The sequence below is a fragment of the Cherax quadricarinatus genome, chromosome 89, assembly GCF_038502225.1.
Source record: "Cherax quadricarinatus isolate ZL_2023a chromosome 89, ASM3850222v1, whole genome shotgun sequence".
Lineage (NCBI taxonomy): Eukaryota > Metazoa > Arthropoda > Malacostraca > Decapoda > Parastacidae > Cherax > Cherax quadricarinatus.
Window position 1 is genome coordinate 10333097 of NC_091380.1, and position 20445 is coordinate 10353541.

Consider the following 20445-nt stretch of genomic DNA (forward strand, 5'->3'; position numbering starts at 1 on the left):
TCCAGGGAATATTAAGACCCCAGCTACCAGTCCAGTACTTGCTGGCTACTTCCAGAGAATATTAAGACCCCAGCTACCAGTCCAGTACTTGCTGGCTACTTCCAGAGAATATTAAGACCCCAGCTACCAGTCCAGTACTTGCTGGCTACTTTCAGAGAATATTAAGACCCCAGCTATCAGTCCAGTACTTGCTGGCTACTTCCAGAGAATATTAAGACCCCAGCTACCAGTCCAGTACTTGCTGGCTACTTCCAGAGAATATTAAGACCCCAGCTACCAGTCCAGTACTTGCTGGCTACTTCCAGAGAATATTAAGACCCCAGCTATCAGTCCAGTACTTGCTGGCTACTTCCAGAGAATATTAAGACCCCAGCTACCAGTCCAGTACTTGGTGGCTGCTTCCAGAGAATATTAAGACCCCAGCTACCAATCCAGTACTTGCTGGCTACTTCCAAAGAATATTAAGACCCCAGCTGCCAGTCCAGTACTTGCTGGCTACTTCAAGGGAATATTAAGACCCCAGCTACCAGTCCAGTACTTGCTGGCTACTTCCAGGGAATATTAAGACCCCAGCTACCAGTCCAGTACTTGCTGGCTACTTCCAGAGAATATTAAGACCCCAGCTACCAGTCCAATACTTGCTGGCTACTTCCAGAGAATATGAAGACCCCAGCTACCAGTCCAGTACTTGATGGCTACTTCCAGAGAATATTAAGACCCCAGCTACCAGTCCAGTACTTGCTGGCTACTTCCAGAGAATATTAAGACCCCAGCTGCCAGTCCAGTACTTGCTGGCTACTTCAAGGGAATATTAAGACCCCAGCTACCAGTCCAGTACTTGCTGGCTACTTCCAGGGAATATTAAGACCCCAGCTACCAGTCCAGTACTTGCTGGCTACTTCCAGAGAATATTAAGACCCCAGCTACCAGTCCAGTACTTGCTGGCAACTTCCAGGGAATATTGATGAAAAAAGTTTTGTTGATGGCAATGCTCAACACCTTCTGAGTGTAATACAAGGGTACTATCGTTCACTACATACCAAGAACCAGCTAAGTCTTCTCTAAGTACAAAGGCTTCAAAGCGCCTTTCTGGCACAGGTGGCATGACACTGGAGGTTTAGCTGTGAGCGTGGCACGATCTTTGTTGTCCTTTAGGATAGAAGGTCAATGTAGCGCTGCTTTAGGGTGGCCCACGAGAAAGCGTTTAGATCGAGGTTGACCTTTTTCGAGCGCACGAGCTGGGGTCGTGAACACCACTGAGCAAGACTCTTCTGCAACTGCTGCGTTGTGTTGTACAGGCATTCCTGAGAACATAGCAAAGTTAACTAGTATATCATTATACGTATGGATGTTTAAGTTTGCCTGAAATGCTCTGCATAACAATGAGGGTTCTGCATGCACACCTAAATGTCACCTCTGTACAAACATTGTATCATGCTGAAATAAAACACACCTACCATCCGACTTACGACCAAGCTTGGTTCTGACTAACTGGTCGTAAGTCAAAATGGACCTAAGTCGAATCTTACTACTGAATATCAGCATCACTTTATGTAATGATTTTATTTTAGTGTTTTATTTTGGTATTTAATTTTCTACTTAGCTTTTTATGCTGTTAGTACTGTATTTTATACTTTAAGGTTTAGGAGAAACACTGTGTACAACACAAACACTTGTTTATTTCCCCAGAACATACGAGTGGTCGTACGTTGAGCAGGTCGTAAGTCGGATGGTTGGTGTTTAGCCTCTCCTCACTTAATGACGATGTTCCGTTCCTGAGATCACGTCGGTAAACGAATTCGTCGCTAAGTGAGGAGCATACTATAATGGTAGTGGGTTTAGGTCACCCATCTTTGATATTGTTTCATGTCACCTTCACACCATTTATAACATTTCTGGTATACAGTGGAACCTTGGCTTACGAGTGTCCCACCATACGAGTTTTTCAGGATACGAGCAGTCACTCTGTCGAATTTTTGTCTCTAGATATGAGCAAAAACTCTGGACGCGAGCTTTTCCCTCAAGGTAGGTTCCTTGATGCTGGTGAGGGGCTCTTGATCTAGGGAATTGTATCTGTGCTCCAGTTCCCTGAATTAAGTCCGAATACCGTCCATCCCCTCCCTTCCACAGGCGCAGTATAATCCTACAGGTTTAGCACTTCCCCATTATAATATTCAGTAAGTCAGTCAGTCAGTTAAGTCATTAAGTCAGTCAAGTCAGTAAATCAGTAAGTCAAGTCAGTAAATCAGTAAGTCAAGTCAGTAAATCAGTAAGTCAAGTCAGTAAATCAGTAAGTCAAGTCAGTAAATCAGTAAGTCAAGTCAGTTAAGTAAGTCAAAACACAATTCACAAACACAGCTAGCTTGTAGGAGAGAAGTGGAACTGAACACTATTCACAACAGCTGGGATGGTGGTGTGGAGTGTCGGGGAATGGCAGTGCACCTCGCGGTGAAATCATAGATAAATACAAGCAGGTGTGCGGGAATGGCCGCCAACACTTGTCACATGACTTATATTATTCAGCTTTCTATGTTATTTATATTGTTTATTATGTCATATTAGATGAATTGTGATAGATAAATAAGCCATAGAGTTGATATGAGCATCATATTCAAGTATTTTGTCCTGAATCCTGAGAGCAGGAATTCCGCTGTAATGGATTAATGGCATTTCAATTAATTCAAATGAGGAAAATTGACTCAGCATACAAGCAGATTGAGATATGAGCAAGGTCACGGAATGGATTAAACTCATAAGCCGAGGTTCCACTGTATTTTTAAATGTTTATACAGTAGTGTACTGTATATTGTAATAAACAGAAGAGAGGAAATAAGCTCTAATATACATTATTTAGGTATGCTCACTGGTCAGAGAGCCCATCATAAGTCCGGGTCATCAGTAAAAGGGTACGTTGCTAAGTGAGGAGAGGCTGTATTAATAATACTACGTGAAAGAGATAAACCCATGTGGGTCACATAATGCTTGTGAAACACCAAGTAATCATGTCTGACCTTAGGAAAGGGATGTAGTTTGAAATCCTTAATTCAAGAAAACTTTATCAGTGTCAGAGCATCCTTCCCTTGAAGAAAATTACTCAAGAAAAATATTGAAGACAATCCAGGGGTCAAGAAACTGAATGATTGGTTTAAGAACGTAGCACAACCTGAGTGATGACTAAACGACGTACACTGTATGACACACTACTGATCATCAACCAGTGATGACTGAAGGATGTACACTGTATGACACACTGCTGATCATCAACCAGTGATGACTGAAGGATGTACACTGTATGACACACTGCTGATCATCAACCAGTGATGACTGAAGGATGTACACTGTATGACACACTGCTGATCATCAACCAGTGATGACTGAAGGATGTACACTGTATGACACACTGCTGATCATCAACCAGTGATGACTGAAGGATGTACACTGTATGACACACTGCTGATCATCAACCAGTGATGACTGAAGGATGTACACTGTATGACACACTGCTGATCATCAACCAGTGATGACTGAAGGACATACACTGTATGACACACTGCTGGTTATCAACCAGTGATGACTGAAGGACATACACTGTATGACACACTGCTGGTTATCAACCAGTGATGACTGAAGGACGTACACTGTATGACACACTGCTGGTCATCAACCAGTGATGAGTGAAGGACATACACTGTATGACACACTGCTGGTCATCAACCAGTGATGACTGAAGGACATACACTGTATGACACACTGCTGGTTATCAACCAGTGATGACTGAAGGACGTACACTGTATGACACACTGCTGGTTATCAACCAGTGATGACTGAAGGACGTACACTGTATGACACACTGCTGGTTATCAACCAGTGATGACTGAAGGACGTACACTGTATGACACACTGCTGGTTATCAACCAGTGATGACTGAAGGACGTACACTGTATGACACACTGCTGGTTATCAACCAGTGATGACTGAAGGACGTACACTGTATGACACACTGCTGGTCATCAACCAGAGTGATGACTGAAGGACGTACACTGTATGACACACTGCTGGTTATCAACCAGTGATGACTGAAGGACGTACACTGTATGACACACTGCTGGTCATCAACCAGTGATGAGTGAAGGACATACACTGTATGACACACTGCTGGTCATCAACCAGTGATGACTGAAGGACATACACTGTATGACACACTGCTGGTTATCAACCAGTGATGACTGAAGGACGTACACTGTATGACACACTGCTGGTTATCAACCAGTGATGACTGAAGGACGTACACTGTATGACACACTGCTGGTTATCAACCAGTGATGACTGAAGGACGTACACTGTATGACACACTGCTGGTTATCAACCAGTGATGACTGAAGGACGTACACTGTATGACACACTGCTGGTTATCAACCAGTGATGACTGAAGGACGTACACTGTATGACACACTGCTGGTCATCAACCAGAGTGATGACTGAAGGACGTACACTGTATGACACACTGCTGGTCATCAACCAGTGATGACTGAAGGACATACACTGTATGACACACTGCTGGTCATCAACCAGAGTGATGACTAAAGGACATACACTGTATGACACACTGCTGATCATCAACCAGAGTGATGACTGAAGGACATACACTGTATGACACACTGCTGGTCATCAACCAGAGTGATGACTGAAGGACATACACTGTATGACACACTGCTGATCATCAACCAGAGTGATGACTGAAGGACATACACTGTATGACACACTGCTGGTCATCAACCAGTGATGACTAAAGGATGTACACTGTATGACACACTGCTGGTCATCAACCAGTGATGACTAAAGGATGTACACTGTATGACACACTGCTGGTCATCAACCAGTGATGACTGAAGGACATACACTGTATGACACACTGCTGGTCATCAACCAGAGTGATGACTGAAGGACATACACTGTATGACACACTGCTGGTCATCAACCAGAGTGATGACTGAAGGACATACACTGTATGACACACTGCTGGTCATCAACCAGAGTGATGACTAAAGGACATACACTGTATGACACACTGCTGGTCATCAACCAGAGTGATGACTGACGGACAAACATTGTATGACACACTGCTGGTCATCAACCAGTGATGACTGACGGACAAACATTGTATGACACACTGCTGGTCATCAACCAGTGATGACTGACGGACAAACATTGTATGACACACTGCTGGTCATCAACCAGAGTGATGACTGAAGGACAAACATTGTATGACACACTGCTGGTCATCAACCAGTGATGACTGACGGACAAACATTGTATGACACACTGCTGGTCATCACAACACTCTAGCTTCTCCCTTATTTTATCTATTTTATTAGTTTCAAGCAATATTACTTGCACACCAGAAGCACTAAAAGAACAAGAGTAATAAAGCTATATACAGATAATAAAATCCCCCCCGTCATCACTTGACCTTCCTAGTATGCAGACAATAGTGTTACCAAAGTAACGAAAAAAACATGGGGGCTCGTGAGTGAATAATGAGGCAGTGCTGACATGATACACTTGGTCTGTTGTGGTATACTGAAAAAATAATTTGAGCCTAGCCATACTGTAGCCATATCTGCCCCTCAAGTCTGGTTGGATGTTCAGTGTCTGCTGGGCAGCCTAGCCCCACTGGTTTAAGAGAAGTCACTAATGGTTAGAGAGGTCGAATAAGGGTGAGCCTAGAGAGCACAATCTAGAGTACGAGTTACTGACAATGTAACAGTAATGACAAGAAAAAAAACGTCAACATTCGTCCTTCCTTGTATACTGAGATTAAGCCGTAACAAAAGTAATGAACACAAACACTCAGCCAACAAGAAACAACAGATGTAATGGTAGAAAATACCAACAAGAAACAACAGACGTAATGGTAGAAAATACCAACAAGAAACAACAGATGTAATGGTAGAAAATACCAACAAGAAACAACAGACGTAATGGTAGAAAATACCAACAAGAAACAACAGACGTAATGGTAGAAAATACCAACAAGAAACAACAGACATAATGGTAGAAAATACCAACAAGAAACAACAGACATAATGGTAGAAAATACCAACAAGAAACAACAGACGTAATGGTAGAAAATACCAACAAGAAACAACAGACGTAATGGTAGAAAATACCAACAAGAAACAACAGATGTAATGGTAGAAAATACCAACAAGAAACAACAGACGTAATGGTAGAAAATACCAACAAGAAACAACAGACGTAATGGTAGAAAATACCAACAAGAAACAACAGATGTAATGGTAGAAAATACCAACAAGAAACAACAGACGTAATGGTAGAAAATACCAACAAGAAACAACAGACGTAATGGTAGAAAATACCAACAAGAAACAACAGATGTAATGGTAGAAAATACCAACAAGAAACAACAGTTACATGGAAACTACAATGACACTATCTTGCCCATGCCTGGGTGAAGCTACAATGACACAGTCTTGCCCATGCCCGGGTGAAGCTACAATGACACTATCTTGCCCATGCCTGGGTGAAGCTACAATGACACAGTCTTGCCCATGCCCGGGTGAAGCTACAGTGACACAGTCTTGCCCATGCCCGGGTGAAGCTACAATGACACTGTCTTGCCCATGCCCGGGTGAAGCTACAATGACACTGTCTTGCCCATGCCCAGGTGAAGCTACAATGACACTGTCTTGCCCATGCCCGGGTGAAGCTACAGTGACACAGTCTTGCCCATGCCTGGGTGAAGCTACAATGACACTATCTTGCCCATGCCTGGGTGAAGCTACAATGACACAGTCTTGCCCATGCCCGGGTGAAGCTACAGTGACACAGTCTTGCCCATGCCCGGGTGAAGCTACAATGACACTGTCTTGCCCATGCCCGGGTGAAGCTACAATGACACTGTCTTGCCCATGCCCGGGTGAAGCTACAATGACACTGTCTTGCCCATGCCCGGGTGAAGCTACAATGACACTGTCTTGCCCATGCCTGGGTGAAGCTACAATGACACTATCTTGCCCATGCCCGGGTGAAGCTACAGTGACACAGTCTTGCCCATGCCCGGGTGAAGCTACAATGACACTGTCTTGCCCATGCCCGGGTGAAGCTACAATGACACAGTCTTGCCCATGCCTGGGTGAAGCTACAGTGACACAGTCTTGCCCATGCCTGGGTGAACCTACAATGACACTGTCTTGCCCATGCCTGGGTGAAGCTACAATGACACAGTCTTGCCCATGCCCGGGTGAAGCTACAATGACACAGTCTTGCCCATGCCTGGGTGAAGCTACAATGACACAGTCTTGCCCATGCCTGGGTGAAGCTACAATGACACAGTCTTGCCCATGCCCGGGTGAAGCTACAATGACACAGTCTTGCCCATGCCCGGGTGAAGCTACAATGACACAGTCTTGCCCATGCCTGGGTGAAGCTACAATGACACAGTCTTGCCCATGCCCGGGTGAAGCTACAATGACACAGTCTTGCCCATGCCTGGGTGAAGCTACAGTGACACAGTCTTGCCCATGCCCGGGTGAAGCTACAATGACACTGTCTTGCCCATGCCTGGGTGAAGCTACAATGACACAGTCTTGCCCATGCCTGGGTGAAGCTACAGTGACACAGTCTTGCCCATGCCTGGGTGAAGCTACAATGACACAGTCTTGCCCATGCCTGGGTGAAGCTACAATGACACAGTCTTGCCCATGCCTGGGTGAAGCTACAATGACACAGTCTTGCCCATGCCTGGGTGAAGCTACAGTGACACAGTCTTGCCCATGCCTGGGTGAAGCTACAATGACACTGTTTTGCCCATGCCTGGGTGAAGCTACAATGACACAGTCTTGCCCATGCCTGGGTGAAGCTACAGTGACACAGTCTTGCCCATGCCTGGGTGAAGCTACAATGACACTGTCTTGCCCATGCCTGGGTGAAGCTACAATGACACAGTCTTGCCCATGCCTGGCTGAAGCTACAGTGACACAGTCTTGCCCATGCCTGGGTGAAGCTACAATGACACAGTCTTGCCCATGCCTGGGTGAAGCTACAATGACACAGTCTTGCCCATGGCCAGGTGAAGCTACAATGACACAGTCTTGCCCATGCCTGGGTGAAACTACAATGACACAGTCTTGCCCATGGCCAGGTGAAGCTACAATGACACAGTCTTGCCCATGCCTGGGTGAAGCTACAATGACACAGTCTTGCCCATGCCTGGGTGAAGCTACAATGACACAGTCTTGCCCATGGCCAGGTGAAGCTACAATGACACAGTCTTGCCCATGCCTGGGTGAAGCTACAATGACACTTTCTTGCCCATGGCTGGGTGAAACTACAATGACACAGTCTTGCCCATGCCTGGGTGAAGCTACAGTGACACTGTCTTGCCCATGCCTGGGTGAAGCTACAATGACACTGTCTTGCCCATGCCTGGGTGAAGCTACAGTGACACTGTCTTGCCCATGCCTGGGTGAAGCTACAATGACACTGTCTTGCCCATGGCTGGGTGAAGCTACAATGACAGTCTTGCCCATGCCCGGGTGAAGCTACAATGACACTGTCTTGCCCATGGCTGGGTGAAGCTACAATGACAGTCTTGCCCATGCCTGGGTGAAGCTACAATGACACAGTCTTGCCCATGCCTGGGTGAAGCTACAATGACACTGTCTTGCCCATGCCTGGGTGAAGCTACAATGACACTGTCTTGCCCATGGCCAGGTGAAGCTACAATGACACAGTCCTGCCCATGCCTGGGTGAAGCTACAATGACACTGTCTTGCCCATGGCCAGGTGAAGCTACAATGACACAGTCTTGCCCATGCCTGGGTGAAGCTACAATGACACTGTCTTGCCCATGCCTGGGTGAAGCTACAATGACACTGTCTTGCCCATGGCCAGGTGAAGCTACAATGACACAGTCTTGCCCATGCCCGGGTGAAGCTACAATGACACTGTCTTGCCCATGCCTGGGTGAAGCTACAATGACACTGTCTTGCCCATGGCCAGGTGAAGCTACAATGACACAGTCTTGCCCATGCCTGGGTGAAGCTACAATGACACAGTCTTGCCCATGCCTGGGTGAAGCTACAATGACACTGTCTTGCCCATGCCTGGGTGAAGCTACAATGACACTGTCTTGCCCATGGCCAGGTGAAGCTACAATGACACAGTCTTGCCCATGCCCGGGTGAAGCTACAATGACACTGTCTTGCCCATGGCTGGGTGAAGCTACAATGACAGTCTTGCCCATGCCTGGGTGAAGCTACAATGACACAGTCTTGCCCATGCCTGGGTGAAGCTACAATGACACTGTCTTGCCCATGCCCGGGTGAAGCTACAATGACACTGTCTTGCCCATGCCCGGGTGAAACGTTCACAGTGAAACATCCAGATAAATGCATCAATATTTATGTCTCTTGTTAATGTTCAATAAACTTGACACGATCTGCACATACTAGTATTGTATGACCCCTAAGGGTTTACGTCTTGCTCATGAATAATAATAATAGTAGTAGTAATAATTATAATTAGTAATAATAATAATAATAATAATAATAATAAAAACAAGTACAATATTATTACAGAGGAAGCACTAAACATGTAGGGGTAATGCAGTGCCTGAGGAACAAGAGGTAATCATGTATGATGCAAGGAACTGTAAAGCAGCTCCAATTCCCTGGATCAAGAGTTCTTTGCCTGCATTAACGTACCACATTTGAAGGGCTATTAATGTACCGGAGGGTCTCGCTTTACAGCACTCCACTTTATTGCTTCACTAATACAGCAGTTTTTAATTATACATGTTTCATTTATTCAGACTTCCTACAATAAATATATTCACTACTCACTATAATCTAAGGTTGAAAATATTTTAAGATAAGTAATGTGTGTCCTAGGTAGTAGGTTGGTAAACAGCAAGCGCCCAGGGAGGTACTACCGTCCTGCCAAGTGAGTGTACAACGAAAACCTGTAATTGTTTTACATGATGGTAGGATTGCTGGTGTCTTTTGTCTGTCTCATAAACATGCAAGATTTCAGGTACGTCTTGCTACTTCTACTTACACTTAGGTCACACTACACATACATGTACAAGCATATATATACACACCCCTCTGGGTATTCTTCTATTTTCTTTGTAGTTCTTGTTCTTGTTTATTTCCTCTTATCTCCATGGGGGAAGTGGAACAGAATTCTTCCTCCGTAAGCCATGCGTGTTGTAAGAGGCGACTAAAATGCCGGGAGCAAGGGGCTAGTAATCCCTTCTCCCGTATAAATTACTAAATTTAAGAGAAACTTTCGTTTTTCTTTTTGGGCCACCCTGCCTTGGTGGGATACGGCCGGTGTGTTGAAAGAAAGAAGTAATGTGTGTACTGTATATGCATTTTGTAGGTCTAGCTCTATTGCTCACTTAATATATGATAGTGTAAATATGTTATCAGGCTTTTATATGCATTTGACAGTGAAAAAAAAGGCTCTGATTCACTTTACAGCAATTTTCACTTTACATCAGCTGCCCAGAAGCTAACCTGCTGTATAAACAGGACTCTCCTGTACAGTACTTCCAGTGAGCCCTATTTAACAAATACCAGAGAGGTCACTCACACACTAGAAGCACAGTCCTTCATGTGAGGTGCTGTCTACATACCTGGGGAAATATTTCAGGATAAACCAGTCGGTTGGGACATATTGGGAAGCAGCCTGCACCAACAGCCTCCAGCATAGCAACACCGAAGAACTCATGGTGTGCCGTCGACACCACAACATCCCCCGAGTGGAGCACTTCCCAGTATCTGAGGAAAAGACTTACATAAGAAAAATATACACAAATAACCCTCACATAGAATAAGGAAACTTATGACGATGGTTCAGTCAGACTTGGACCATTAATTAGTTGCTAGTTAATGGTCCAAGCTAGACCAAAATGTCGTCAAAACTTTCTTTCTGTCTGAGGGTTATTTGTGTATTTTTCCAGCCACGGTATTGTGACTTTTTATTCTTTATAAGAAAAATATAATATAACAATATGGTTGAAATCCCTTGATTTGTACTCCCTGGAATGCAGGCGAGAAAGATACATCATAATATACACTTGGAAAATCCTAGAGGGTATAGTACCAAATTTTTGCACGAAAGTCACTCCCTACAAAAGCAAAAGACTCAGCAGGAGATGCAACATTCCCCCAATGAAAAGCAGGGGTGCTACTAGTACTTTAAGAGACAACACAATAAGTGTCAGGGGCCCAAGACTGTTCAACTGCATCCCAGTATACATATGGGGGATTAACAAGAGACCTCTGGCTGTCTTCAAGAAGGGTCTGGACAGGCACCTAAAGTCAGTACCTGACCAGCCGGGCTGTGGTTCGTACATCAGTTTACGTGCGGCCAGCAGTAACAGCCTGGTGGATCAGGTCCTGATCCACCATGAGATCTGGTCATGGACCGGGCTGCTTGGGCGTTGACCCCCAAAAACGTCTCCAGGTATCACAACAGTATAATTGTAAATTACTGTATTTCATAAATTTTTAGTATTTACAATAATTTTCGATTACTTCCTAAAAGAGATTGTGTGTCAGGTCGCTCTGCCTCAGTGGGAGACGACCAGTGTGTTAAGATTCTGTGTCAGGTCGCTCTGCCTCAGTGGAAGATTGCCAGTGTGTTAAGATTCTGTGTCAGGTCGCTCTGCCTCAGTGGGAGACGGCCAGTGTTAAGATTCTGTGTCAGGTCGCTCTGCCTCAGTGGGAGACGGCCAGTGTGTTAAGATTCTGTGTCAGGTCGCTCTGCCTCAGTGGGAGATGGCCAGTGTGTTAAGATTCTGTGTCAGGTCGCTCTGCCTCAGTGGGAGACGACCAGTGTGTTAAGATTCTGTCAGGTCGCTCTGCCTCAGTGGGAGACGGCCAGTGTGTTAAGATTCTGTGTCAGGTCGCTCTGCCTCAGTGGGAGACGGCCAGTGTGTTAAGATTCTGTGTCAGGTCGCTCTGCCTCAGTGGGAGACGGCCAGTGTGTTAAGATTCTGTGTCAGGTCGCTCTGCCTCAGTGGGAGACGGCCAGTGTGTTAAGATTCTGTGTCAGGTCGCTCTGCCTCAGTGGGAGACGGCCAGTGTGTTAAGATTCTGTGTCAGGTCGCTCTGCCTCAGTGGGAGACAGCCAGTGTGTTAAGATTCTGTGTCAGGTCTCTCTGCCTCAGTGGGAGACGGCCAGTGTGTTAAGATTCTGTGTCATGTCACTCTGCCTCAGTGGGAGACAGCCAGTGTGTTAAGATTCTGTGTCAGGTCACTCTGCCTCAGTGGGAGAAGGCCTGTGTGTTAAGATTCTGTGTCAGGTCACTCTGCCTCAGTGGGAGATGGCCAGTGTGTTGAGATTCTGTGTCAGGTCACTCTGCCTCAGTGGGAGATGGCCAGTGTGTTAAGATTCTGTGTCAGATCGCTCTGCCTCAGTGGGAGACGATCAGTGTGTTAAGATTCTGTGTCAGATCGCTCTGCCTCAGTGGGAGACGGCCAGTGTGTTAAGATTCTGTGTCAGGTCGCTCTGCCTCAGTGGGAGACGGCCAGTGTGTTAAGATTCTGTGTCAGGTCGCTCTGCCTCAGTGGGAGATGGACAGTGTGTTAAGATTCTGTGTCAGGTCGCTCTGCCTCAGTGGGAGACGGCCAGTGTGTTAAGATTCTGTGTCAGGTCGCTCTGCCTCAGTGGGAGACGGCCAGTGTGTTAAGATTCTGTGTCAGGTCGCTCTGCCTCAGTGGGAGACGGCCAGTGTGTTAAGATTCTGTGTCAGGTCGCTCTGCCTCAGTGGGAGACGGCCAGTGTGTTAAGATTCTGTGTCAGGTCGCTCTGCCTCAGTGGGAGACGGCCAGTGTGTTAAGATTCTGTGTCAGGTCACTCTGCCTCAGTGGGAGATGGCCAGTGTGTTAAGATTCTGTGTCAGGTCGCTCTGCCTCAGTGGGAGACGGCCAGTGTTAAGATTCTGTGTCAGGTCGCTCTGCCTCAGTGGGAGACGGCCAGTGTTAAGATTCTGTGTCAGATCGCTCTGCCTCAGTGGGAGACGGCCAGTGTGTTAAGATTCTGTGTCAGGTCGCTCTGCCTAAGTGGGAGACGGCCAGTGTGTTAAGATTCTGTGTCAGATCGCTCTGCCTCAGTGGGAGACGGCCAGTGTGTTAAGATTCTGTGTCAGGTCGCTCTGCCTAAGTGGGAGATGGCCAGTGTGTTAAGATTCTGTGTCAGGTCGCTCTGCCTCAGTGGGAGACGGCCAGTGTGTTAAGATTCTGTGTCAGATCGCTCTGCCTCAGTGGGAGACGATCAGTGTGTTAAGATTCTGTGTCAGATCGCTCTGCCTCAGTGGGAGACGGCCAGTGTGTTAAGATTCTGTGTCAGGTCGCTCTGCCTCAGTGGGAGACGGCCAGTGTGTTAAGATTCTGTGTCAGGTCGCTCTGCCTCAGTGGGAGACGGACAGTGTGTTAAGATTCTGTGTCAGGTCGCTCTGCCTCAGTGGGAGACGATCAGTGTGTTAAGATTCTGTGTCAGGTCGCTCTGCCTCAGTGGGAGACGGCCAGTGTTAAAAAAATGATGCCTGGAACAAACTGAGCAGAACAAATCCCACTTGAGTGAAGCTTCAAAAAATAAAAATTTGGAGACAAGCACAGGAATTAAACAGAATCACATGGGATACATGTATTTATTGCTTACTTTTCCTTATTTGGTGCATAACCCCAATGTGTGATGAAGTTAGACAACCTCTGACGTGCTTCATTGAAGATTGGCGGGTTCTCCGTGTACGACTGACCCAAGACACTGATGCGGAAATTCAGTCCTGCTTCTGCCAACTGGAATAGAACCTGGAACAGGGTAGCAGGGTCCTTGTCATGCTCCCTGGGGAAAGTGAGCAACAATCACTTCAACTGAACACAAATCTGGGAAAAGATATTATTTTCACTTTCCTGTGTGGAAAGACACTTACCACAGAAAGGAAAAAATATTACTGGAAAAGATATGTAGTTTAAGATACAATATAATTAATGTGTAACTCTGCAGCATCACAAGACACTAATAAACAATCCCTATTTACAAACAACTTACATTAATGTTATAATTATAACCAAGTGCTAAACCTGTAAGGGTTATAAAAATTACATTGTTAGTGTTTCAGTTTACAACCAGGTTACTTCCAGGACTGTAACATCCCCACGCATCCTTCAGAGAGCAGGCACTGTACTTCCCACTTCCAGGACTGTAACATCCCCATGCATCCTTCAGAGAGCAGGCACTGTACTTCCCACTTCCAGGACTGTAACATCCCCACACATCCTTCAGAGTGCAGGCACTGTACTTCCCACTTCCAGGACTGTAACATCCCCATGCATCCTTCAGAGAGCAGGAACTGTACTTCCCACTTCCAGGACTGTAACATCCCCATGCATCCTTCAGAGAGCAGGCACTGTACTTCCCACTTCCAGGACTGTAACATCCCCACACATCCTTCAGAGAGCAGGCACTGTACTTCCCACTTCCAGGACTGTAACATCCCCACACATCCTTCAGAGTGCAGGCACTGTACTTCCCACTTCCAGGACTGTAACATCCCCACACATCCTTCAGAGTGCAGGCACTGTACTTCCCACTTCCAGGACTGTAACATCCCCATGCATCCTTCAGAGAGCAGGAACTGTACTTCCCACTTCCAGGACTGTAACATCCCCACGCATCCTTCAGAGAGCAGGAACTGTACTTCCCACTTCCAGGACTGTAACATCCCCACACATCCTTCAGAGTGCAGGCACTGTACTTCCCACTTCCAGGACTGTAACATCCCCATGCATCCTTCAGAGAGCAGGAACTGTACTTCCCACTTCCAGGACTGTAACATCCCCACACATCCTTCAGAGAGCAGGAACTGTACTTCCCACTTCCAGGACTGTAACATCCCCATGCATCCTTCAGAGAGCAGGAACTGTACTTCCCACTTCCAGGACTGTAACATCCCCACACATCCTTCAGAGAGCAGGAACTGTACTTCCCACTTCCAGGACTGTAACATCCCCACACATCCTTCAGAGTGCAGGCACTGTACTTCCCACTTCCAGGACTGTAACATCCCCACCCATCCTTCAGAGTGCAGGCACTGTACTTCCCACTTCCAGGACTGTAACATCCCCACCCATCCTTCAGAGTGCAGGCACTGTACTTCCCACTTCCAGGACTGTAACATCCCCACGCATCTTTCAGAGAGCAGGAACTGTACTTCCCACTTCCAGGACTGTAACATCCCCATGCATCCTTCAGAGAGCAGGAACTGTACTTCCCACTTCCAGGACTGTAACATCCCCATGCATCCTTCAGAGAGCAGGCACTGTACTTCCCACTTCCAGGACTGTAACATCCCCATGCATCCTTCAGAGAGCAGGAACTGTACTTCCCACTTCCAGGACTGTAACATCCCCATGCATCCTTCAGAGAGCAGGAACTGTACTTCCCACTTCCAGGACTGTAACATCCCCATGCATCCTTCAGAGTGCAGGCACTGTACTTCCCACCTCCAGGACTGTAACATCCCCACCCATCCTGCAGAGTGCAGGCACTGCACTTCCCACCTCCAGGACTGTAACATCCCCACCCATCCCTCAGAGTGAAGACACAGTACTTTCTGCCTCCAGAACTATAACATCCCCACCCATCCTCCACAGTGAAGACACAGTACTGCCCACCTTCAGGACTAACTTCCCCACCCATCCTCCACAGTGAAGACACAGTACTGCCCACCTTTAAGACTAACATCCCCACCCATCCTTCACAGTGAAGACACAGTACTGCCCACCTTTAAGACTAACATCCCCACCCATCCTTCACAGTGAAGACACAGTACTGCCCACCTTTAAGACTAACATCCCCACCCATCCTCCACAGTGAAGACACAGTACTGCCCACCTTTAAGACTAACTTTCCCACCCATCCTTCACAGTGAAGACACAGTACTGCCCACCTTTAAGACTAACTTTCCCACCCATCCTTCACAGTGAAGACACAGTACTGCCCACCTTTAAGACTAACTTCCCCACCCATCCTCCACAGTGAAGACACAGTACTGCCCACCTTTAAGACTAACTTCCCCACCCATCCTTCACAGTGAAGACACAGTACTGCCCACCTTTAAGACTAACTTCCCCACCCATCCTCCACAGTGAAGACACAGTACTGCCCACCTTTAAGACTAACTTCCCCACCCATCCTCCACAGTGAAGACACAGTACTGCCCACCTTTAAGACTAACTTCCCCACCCATCCTCCACAGTGAAGACACAGTACTGCCCACCTTCAGGACTTGGGTCTGGCTAACCAATTTCTAAATTTCTTGCTGACACTCCAACAGCACATCAGTTACATTATTTAACCCTTTTACTATCATTCACAGAGATCTACATCAATCATAGTGCCCTCAATTATGCTGTGACTAATAAATTTTTGGCTAGACATGAGAGAAACCATGTGCACGATGGGTCTGCAAAGTACAGTGGAACCTCCACTCACGATTTGTAGATGAATGGTTCAGAGAACCGACATGTTGATAAATTAGACACATGTGCAACTCTTGGGTATCTTTATTGAGGAAACGTTTCGCCACACAGTGGCTTCATCAGTCCATACAAAGGAGAATCTTGAAGAACAGGAGGAGAATGAGGTAATCAGTCCCTCAACCTTGAGTCGATGTGGTCAGTCCATCAATCTTGAATAGAATGGACTGACCACATCGACTCAAGGTTGAGGGACTGATTACCTCATTCTCCTCCTGTTCTTCAAGATTCTCCTTTGTATGGACTGATGAAGCCACTGTGTGGCAAAACGTTTCCTCAATAAAGATACCCAAGAGTTGCACGTGTCTAATTTATCAACATCTCCACTCACGAGTTTAATCCGTTCCGTGACCTTGCTCGCATCTGGATTTGCTCGTTAGCAGAGTCAATTTTCCTCATTTAAATTAACTGAAATGCAATTAACCCTTTGACTGTCGCAAGCCCCTTTCTGAAACTGTCATTCTATGTCGCAAAATATTTGGAAAAAAAAATTATTTTTTCTTATGAAATGATAGAGAATCTTTTCCCAATGGTAATGACACCAAAAGTACAAAATTTGGTCAATTACGCTCCCGCGAAGTTAGCGGTCTCGGCGACATATACGCATTGGTGATTTCGCTGACTTTGAGCCCTGGTTTTGGCCAATTCCATTGTTCCAGTTGACCAAACTCATAGCTATTTCTTTAAAACCCCATTTTTTCTATCAGTTGAGTACAAGAAACCGCCCATTTACCAATTTGAATTACCCAATAAAGTGGTCAGAAATTGGCTATTTGGCCAATTTCACACAAATTAAAAAAGATGCCAATTTTAAAATAGGGTTCAGAATAAACAATGTAGACATTCCTGGCACTAAAATAACATATCCTCTGTTCATTAGTCATGTCTCTAGGCCCCTCTTATATTACTATTGCTTTCTATTTTGATTTTTTATTCATACAAAAAATACAAAATTTACTGTTATGCAGACTACTGCATTATTGTAAAAATGGTATAAATAATATCAGTGCGCTAGTGAAAGAATATTAGACTCCCCAGTTGACGTGTATTGGACGTGTGGTGTGATCTGTTTACTCTTGAACATTGGTAAAAATTGAACATTTCCGCTACTTTGAGCTCAATTTCAAGGTCGTTTTTATCGTGAAACTAATCAAAATCATCTCTATTTCTGTAATATGTTTTCCATTTTATCACGTGAGACCATGAAAACGAGAATACAACGATAAATACTGTATGAAAATACACCTCAAAGTTGGCGTTTCAGTCCAAAAAAAACTGTCAGTTTTTTTTTTCTCACTATGCACTGCGTGCTGCAGGATTTTTTTTTTTGTGGTGCACACTGACCACACAGACCCATTCTCTCACATGTGGGCCTACCAGCTTTCTCCTGCTTGATATAAAGCCGCTAGAATTTACTTGTATAAATACATCCGAAACAGTGGCGCATAAGACGTATATCTTCTTCTTCTTTCAACAAACCGGCCGTATCCCACCGAGGCAGGGTGGCCCAAAGAGAAAAACAAAAGTTTCTCTTTTTAAATTTAGTAATTTATACGGGAGAAGGGGTTACTAGGCCCTTGCTCCCGGTATTTTAGTCGCCTCTTACAACACGCATGGCTTACGGAGGAAGAATTCTGTTCCACTTCCCCATGGAGATAAGAGGAAATAAACAAGAACAAGAACTAGAAGGAAAATAAAGAAAACTCAGAGAGGTATGTATATATATGCTTGTACATATATGTGTAGTGTGCCCTAAGTGTAAGTAGAAGTAGCAAGATGTACCTGAAATCTTGCATGTTTATGAGACAGAAAAAAAACACCAGCAATCCTACCATCATGTAAAACAATTACAGGTTTCTGTTTTACACTCACTTGGCAGGACGGTAGTACCTCCCTGGGCAGTTGCTGTCTACCAACCTACTACCTAGTAAGACGTATATATATGGCCAAAACAGTCAAAGGGTTAATCCATTCAAGTGGAATTGTGTACTTCAATAATTTCCCTAATATCAACTCTATGGCTTATTTATCTATCACAATTCATCTAATATGGCATAATAAACAATAGAGATAATACAGAAACCTGATATATACTCTAGAGTGAATAAAATGTCATTCATATAGTGGTATCGTCAGCGGACGAGAGTTTGTCTGGAAACCAGACAAAATGCTCCTTGAATAATGTCGCTAATATCAACTATATGGCTTATTTAACTATCACAGTTCATCTAATATGACATAATATATATAACATAGAAACCTGATATATGCTCTAGAAAGAATAAAATATGTCATTATGTAACAGGTGGTGGCGGCCACAACTGCTCCCACTTTCTTGTGCTAAACACTGCCATCTAGTGACGGCCTTTTGAAGCCGTCTATTATTATAATTATTTTTTTTTCTTTCTTCTTTTAACGCACCAGCCGTATCCCACCAAGGCAGGGTGGCCCAAAAAGATAAACAAAAGTTTCTCTTTATAAATTTAGTAATTTATACAGGAGAAGGGGTTACTAGCCCCTTGCTCCTGGCATTTTAGTCGCCTCTTACAACACGCATGGCTTAAGGAGGAAGAATTCTGTTCCACTTCCCCATGGAGGATAATTATTATTATACATGTATTATTATTCCTAGGTAGTAGGTTGGTAAACAGCAAGCGCCCAGGGAGGTACTACCGTCCTGCCAAGTGAGTGTACAATGAAAACCTGTAATTGTTTTACATGATGGTAGGATTGCTGGTGTCTTTTGTCTGTCTCATAAACATGCAAGATTACAGGTACGTCTTGCTACTTCTACTTGCACTTAGGTCACACTACACACACATGTACAAGCATATATATACACACCCCTCTGGGTATTCTTCTATTTTCTTTGTAGTTCTTGTTCTTGTTTATTTCCTCTTATCTCCATGGGGGAAGTGGAACAGAATTCTTCCTCCGTAAGCCATGCGTGTTGTAAGAGGTGACTAAAATGCTGGGAGCAAGGGGCTAGTAACTCATTCTCCCGTATAAATTACTAAATTTAAAAGAGAAACTTTCGTTTTTCTTTTTGGGCCACCCTGCCTTGGTGGGATACGGCCGGTTTGTTGAAAGAAAGATGTATTATTATTATATGCATTATATTAACCCTTTCAGGGTCCATGCTGTAGTTCTACGGATTTGAGTTGAGGGTCCAAACAGTAGTTCTACGCCATGAGCTCAGCTCACTCAGATAAGCTGTGAGCGGTAAATTTGGGTCTAGATATGAGAGAATACATCTATGTGGTATGTGTGCACCACATAAAACAAATCCTGCAGCATAAAGTGCATAATGAGAGAAAAAAACTGACACCGTAATTTTTTATTAAAACAGCGACTTTGCAGTGTTTTTATGTTTTTTTTTTATAGTTGTATTTATGATTTCTTGGTCTCATTTGATAGAATGGAAGATATATTACAGAAAAAGAGATGATTTTGATTTGTTTTACAATTGGAAATGGTTTGAAACTGAGCTCAAAGTAGCAGAAATGTTAAATTTTTGCCAATGTTCAAGAGTAAACAAATGGCCTCACACGTCTAATACACGCCAGCTGGTGGGTCTAATATACAGTGGACCCCCGCATAACGATTACCTCCGAATGCGACCAATTATGTAAGTGTATTTATGCGAGTGAGTTTGTACGTGTATGTTTGGGGGTCTGAAATGGACTAATCTACTTCACAATATTTCTTATGGGAACAAATTCGGTCAGTACTGGCACCTGAACATACTTCTGGAGTGAAAAAATATCGTTAACCGGGGGTCCACTGTATATTCATAATATACATTTTTCAAATCGCCACAGAATGCATGTGCACACACAAATCAACTTTGCAATAAATATTGCAAGTGCTT

At 44.9% G+C, this 20445-nt stretch overlaps 1 protein-coding gene across 2 annotated transcripts in view; it reads right to left on the bottom strand.

The window, feature by feature from the left end:
- Nucleotides 1-279: 279 nt before the first annotated feature.
- Nucleotides 280-20445, bottom strand: part of LOC128697246 (uncharacterized) — a 106708-nt gene continuing 86542 nt past the window's right edge. The window contains exons 11-13 of one of the 2 annotated variants that reach the window (XM_070104173.1): nucleotides 13696-13878; nucleotides 10664-10808; nucleotides 280-1304 (exon numbers count right to left, since the gene is read on the bottom strand). In XM_070104173.1, coding sequence (XP_069960274.1) covers nucleotides 1152-1304; nucleotides 10664-10808; nucleotides 13696-13878 — 481 coding nt within the window. In that variant the 3' untranslated portion in view covers nucleotides 280-1151. The remainder of the gene's footprint in view (nucleotides 1305-10663; nucleotides 10809-13695; nucleotides 13879-20445) is intronic. The other variant, XM_070104172.1, reaches the window with a different exon arrangement.